The following is a 5,893-nucleotide window of genomic DNA, read 5'->3' as shown; positions in this document are numbered from 1 at the left end:
AGATCCCAAGTAAAAAAATTCAAGTTAGTTAACCAACTTATTGATTTCCTTTTCTTACATAGACGACCATATTTAGCAAGCTTTCCCGATTATTTCGGATGACAACGACGGACATATTACTAACCGTTTAACCACTTTAGCCCTGAGTTATGATCATTGTGATACACGCCAATGCCATATTGCCGCGACCACATGGTCGAGGCCTGTTGGCCCATGCTGCCATGAAAGTCGAGTGTAGACCACGTATTGGCAACCAATTCAATAATTCGGTCCATCTTACTCTCATACTTCATTCATGTCTTGTCTTCCATTAGATCTGTACATAATAACCGATGATGTTCGAAGGGTGTTTTCTCTGCACCTACAAGAGTGGTCCACCTCCTCCCCCTTCCGTGAATGTCATGTTGCCCTGCGAGAGCCGAACCAAAAATGCGTCAAGGGGGCCAGGTAGTCGCAAGCTACTAATAAATGCAAACCCATTAGCCATCTGAGAAATGATTTGTGGTTGAAAAAGAATAACTTTTTCTTACGATTTCAGTAATTAATGATCATAAATTATAAATATACCCACTAAGGTGTCATGGATAACTGTCGTACCCCTACGCTCATAAAAATGTCTTTGTTTGCGTCTCTGATTATGTTTGTGCTTTTCATTTCTCCAAGTATGATCAATGATGGTGCAGTGAATCACTCGAAATCTTATATTTTTAGAGAATTTACAAGAGTCACCAAAATAAAGAAGGGCGTCACACTCCTTTAGAAGGGCGTCATTTGGATATCTGGTGACCAAAAATCTGGTTAAGAGATACTTTTGATTCAATAGCAATTTGTCCAAAATAACCCTTCAATTAAAACTAATAAAAACAGACGAGGAAGAAGCAAACTGATCCTAATGATGGTAATCAACATTTCAATCAACCTCAACTTCATCCCCAACTCATTCCACCGATTCAATCAATTGAAGAATGAATTTTTGAAACTCCTCAACAACAACCCATGGTGTATGTAAGGTAATAATCGAACAAACCCATCTTTTTGTACTCGTTTTTGTGCTTAAATCGAATGAAATCAAAGTAAAATTAGGATTTTATTTACTTTCAGCTACTGTTACGCCTGGGTACGGTACTAGATTTTTCAATCGTAATTTAGTTTTTGAAGAACTTACGCCTAGGTTTAGTTCAATTCAAGCGTAAACTTTGAATTGCATGTCGTTCACATCTAGGTTTAGTTGATTTCCAGGCGTAATTCCAATTTACGCCTAAGTTTAGTTGATATCCAGGCGTAATTCCAATTATACGCCTAGGTTTAGTTAATTTCCAGGCGTAATTCCAATTTTACGCCTAGGTTTAGCTGATTTCTAGGCGTAATTCCAATTTTACGCCTAGGTTTAGTTAATTTCCAGGCGTAATTTCAATTTTACGCCTAGGTTTAGCTGATTTCTAGGCGTAATTCCAATTTTACGCTTAGGTTTAGTTGATTTCCAAGCGTAACTCCAATTTTACGCCTAAGTTTGCTATATATCCAACCTAGGCGTAATTAATTAAACTAAATTAAAATTAGCCAAACAAGGGTTGTTTGGTCATCACAAAATTATATAAGAAAATGGGTTTTTGATATTATTTATAGGTGACCCGTTTTTGTCTTATTGGGGACGTCCCTCTAAAGGAGTGTGACGTCCCAATAACAGCCTTGAAAGTAAAAGCTCCCTGAAAGTCATTAAATTTCTCATTTAACTGGATTGTCATTTTATGAAATAAGAAGGCCAAAAGTTGCACTCTATACGTTAAGATGGTTCAGGCAGTCATGCAGGCAAACACATTCAAAATTATCTCCGTAATCTCCATAAGAGTAAATCAGACAGGTTAGGACAAAAGACATAAACCGTGAGTCAGGTTAAGAAACATACGATACCTAGTCCTGTCTTATCAATTCCAGAAAGACGAAACTAATCAGAAGAAGACTCGATGATATCGAATCGTATTTAACTTTTTCTTTAACCCAATCTTAAGTAACTTAATGCATGTGATCATGTCAGGTAAAGAAGAAATCTTTATCATTTTTACGTACCTAATTATCAATACATATTGAGTCTTAAATACTCCTTCACTAATCTCACCATCAATAATCAACTTTCTTTTTTCTGATAATAATATTTCTAAGCTGTCTATTTCTGTATTTTTAAAGTCAATAAATAATTTCTTTTCTCATTATTTTTTATAATGGCTAAACTCTGTCTCTTTCTTTACTCTTAAATTCTCTCTAAATCTCAGTTTTTAACTTTTTCTTTTGTCTCATGATTTGTCTTGGCTTATCTTAACAAGCAAATATCCACTGAAAATGGTGGTCTAAGTTTGACAACAGAAGAAATTCAGTAGTAAAATTCAGTCAAGAATTATTTGTCTTTTTTCTTTCAAATACATTTTTTACAGACCCCCACCATGCACATTCCAGGAATCTGTCATTAAGTAAGACCAGCTCTTGTTTGATTCCTGAGTCTAAGAAGGAAGACAAAACCAAGAACCCACTTTGAGAAGCAAATTTCTGAAGCAGTTGAGTAATGGGTTCTTAGAATTTATCCTTGTTTTGATAAATTCAGGTAAGCTTCACAAACCCCTTTTTCTTCCATTATATTTTCTGCAAATTCTGATTTCTGGGGGTGTTAAAAGATGAGGGATTTTCCATCTTGTTTCGGTGAAAATGGAGTTCAAATCATAGATTCTTCTTCATCTAGCACTACTACTACTAAAGCTGCACAAAATTTGGTTACATGTATTTATCAGAGTACATTACAAGGAATGTCATGTTTGATAAATATAACATGGAGTAAGAATTTGATGGGTCAAGTTCTTAGTGTTGGAATTGATGATTCTACTACTAATCATTGTCTATGCAGAGTTGATATAAAACCATGGTTATTCTCTAAAAGGAAAGGGTGTAAAACATTAGAATTAGCTAATAAGAAGAGTAAAGTTGATATATATTGGGATCTTTCTTTGGCTAAATTTGGATCTGGACCTGAACCACTCGAAGGATTCTATGTAGCTATTGTGTTTGATAAAGAAATGGTTCTTTTACTTGGGAATTTGACTAATGAGGCTTATAAAAAGGCTAACTTGGAACCAAATAGCTCTTTTAATGGGATTGTTATCGCAAAAAGGGAACATATTTTTGGGAAGAAAGTTTATTGTACTAAGGCTCAGTTTTTCGACAATGGATTAATCCATGATCTCATAATTGAGTGTGATACTGTTGGCCTTAGAGAACCTTGTCTCGTCATACAGGTTGATAGTAAAACTGTGATGCAAGTGAAGAGACTAAGATGGAAATTTAGAGGGAACCAAACAATTTTAGTTGATGGGATCCATGTAGAGGTGTTTTGGGATGTTCATAGTTGGCTGTTTGGTGCAGTAGGAAATGCAGTTTTCATGTTCCAGACTTGCTTAGCGGCTGAGAAGTCATGGGCTACTAATAATACCTCTACCGACTCCTCGTTCAAAAGAAATACTTTGTCTGACTCATCTGCTACACCGTGGTCCTGCTCTGAGACTTTTAGAGAATCACAAATGCAAGGTCTTGGTTTTTCGTTAGTATTATATGCTTGGAAGCACGAGTAAGGTTATGTTTCCTCAGCGAAGTGATGATATATATGGGTAGAATTACTCTGAAAAAGATTACATGTAAGTTGCTTCATGTGTTTTTATCCGTTCTGGAAATTTTCTTTTCAAATTAATTCGATTTGTTTCTATGATAAGAAATGTCTTGTTTCTGTTCATTTATTCGGTATATTAGTCGTTTCTATGGAAAAACTCATGTGGATTTTGGTGTATGATTTGAAAAGTATGTAAACGTTACTGAAATGCCACACTTTTAGCTATTCATTGCATTCTGGTCTTCTTTACCTACTTAATGAGCATGTGCTGCATTCTACAAGAATCTAATAGTCTTTATTGGGTCAAGGGGTCGAACAAAGGGGGCATAGTCTAATATACTTGCTTGATATTAACATTGTTTAGGATAGAGCAAACGACACCGTGGATGCCTCTGTAGTAGAGTGGTAAAGTCATTAGGTGTTGATACCACGACTCGAAACTCGTCCATACCCTATTTTACCTATCAAAGAGAAAAAAACGAGATAGTGCAACTATACTGTGGCAGGTTTTAAGTTCGTCTTTGCTGCAGGAATTTGATAGGTGTAAAGAGCAGATTCTTGTTGTTTTCAATCTATAAATATTGTGAATTAGATGGACATATATTGAAGTTGGTATTACACAAACAGGTGGTCTGAATGAATATGTGCTGCTTTATGTGGTTTTTAAATTTACATTCGTATGTAGAAAATGATTTGCATGTCTTTTCCTTCTTTCTCAAGTACTTTTCTCTGTCATCTTTTTCCTCTAAGAGCTCAGGAATTACTTGATGTTTGCTGAAACAATTTTGTAATACGGGTGTTTTTATTTATTATGATATACTCATACCCTTTTGAGGGATTTCCTGTTTAGTTTGTTCTGTGAAAGAAAGAATTATCGTATGAACAATTTTCCGAAGCAGCTTCTAGAAGTTTCAGCTCTCTCGCCAAATGTTCAGAGTTCAAGAATTGTAGTTCTTCCTTCTAACAGCAATATCAGTTCAGTTTCTAGCGATCAAGTTTCGACAGCCTATGAAGGTGCTGAGTTTGAGATAAGCAAACATGAATCAAAATGTGTCCAAGTCAAGATACTGTGCCGAGAATTCTTCAGTTTAGCTCGTTTCAGCTTTCAAACGGATGACTCCAACAAATGGGAACAAGTAACCCCAGATTTGGTGTGAGAATTTCTTTTTCCATATTTTTTAACCAACAATAATAAATTTGGAGTTTCTTTCTTGCCTCTTTATCGAGCATTTCAGACCAATTTCCATATTAACAACTTTGATGTGGCGGAACCAGACATTTGGTATAGCCCGGGCTTGAGCATTTTGTTAGCCCTGGCTTAAGCCTAATATCTACACACAAACTAGAACTCAATACAAATTAGGCTATCAAAATATGGACTTATGGCTTCTTTAGGGGTGGCTTCAGCCAGGAGAAGCCTGGCTGTAGTTCCACCCTTGAACTTTGATCACAAACTTTATCTCGATTTTGAGCTCCAGCAACTGCCACACTTTAATCAGTTAGTGATTGAGATGTACCAGAACTTTTTTCTATTTAGGAAGGATATAAGTGCAGGTTAACAGAGACCTCTATGACGTAAGATCACCATGTGAACGCCATTTCTGACATGTCCAACGACACTTGAATCTAACTAAAATGTGGCCTCAAAATTTTCCCACATTGATTAATATGTTTTATTGGTTTGATCTTTATTTGTTTATTCATCAAGTGTCGGAGCTTACCAAACATACCGCAGTTTAGGTTGGCAAGGGCTTGTTCATTGTTAAAGTTCCTCCAGACAGATGAAGGACTATTATGGTTCTCCAACACATTGTGTAGTTAACTCAGCAAATCTCCATATAAATAATAGATATGAAATCCTGAATTTGGGAAAACTAGCTCGGCACACTCAATTAAGGATTGCCTTTGTTTTAGATGGATATAATTTAGTTAGTTTTTTCTTGAATCTTGGCAAATTGGTTGCGTATATATAGAACTCCCAGTATTAATATCATACAATTACAAATAAACCTCTGCAGTTTTCTTCTGTACTTCAGAACTAGAGAGAGTGAGCAAGAAGAAGAAAACAAGGAAGAAGAAGAAAAAAAGAAGAGAGATATGGCAAGAGCAAATATGATGGGCTGGGCAATGTTGCTGGTTGTGGTGATGGCTTTGTATGTGGGTAAAGTTGTGTTGATGATGGTTTTTTAACAAGGGAAAAACTTGTAAAATTGCCTCTGAACCTGCATCAAAGACAAATCTATA

At 35.8% G+C, this 5,893-nt stretch overlaps 1 protein-coding gene across 1 annotated transcript; it reads left to right on the top strand.

Moving 5' to 3' along the window:
• Window positions 1–2,235: 2,235 nt before the first annotated feature.
• On the top strand, window positions 2,236–3,902 carry LOC113332662. Its single transcript, XM_026579185.1, has one exon. The coding sequence runs from the start codon at window positions 2,667–2,669 to the stop codon at window positions 3,612–3,614; it is 948 nt and encodes a 315-aa protein (XP_026434970.1). The 5' UTR covers window positions 2,236–2,666; the 3' UTR covers window positions 3,615–3,902.
• The last annotated feature ends 1,991 nt before the right edge of the window (window positions 3,903–5,893 follow it).

Source organism: Papaver somniferum, unplaced genomic scaffold (genome assembly GCF_003573695.1).
Source record: "Papaver somniferum cultivar HN1 unplaced genomic scaffold, ASM357369v1 unplaced-scaffold_132, whole genome shotgun sequence".
Taxonomy (NCBI): Eukaryota; Viridiplantae; Streptophyta; class Magnoliopsida; order Ranunculales; family Papaveraceae; genus Papaver; species Papaver somniferum.
This window is presented reverse-complemented; position numbering and strand designations above follow the sequence as displayed.

Coding starts and splice junctions, on each gene's coding strand:
- LOC113332662 (XM_026579185.1), top strand. CDS start 2,667: ATGAGGGATTTTCCATCTTGTTTCGGTGAAAATGGAGTTCAAATCATA.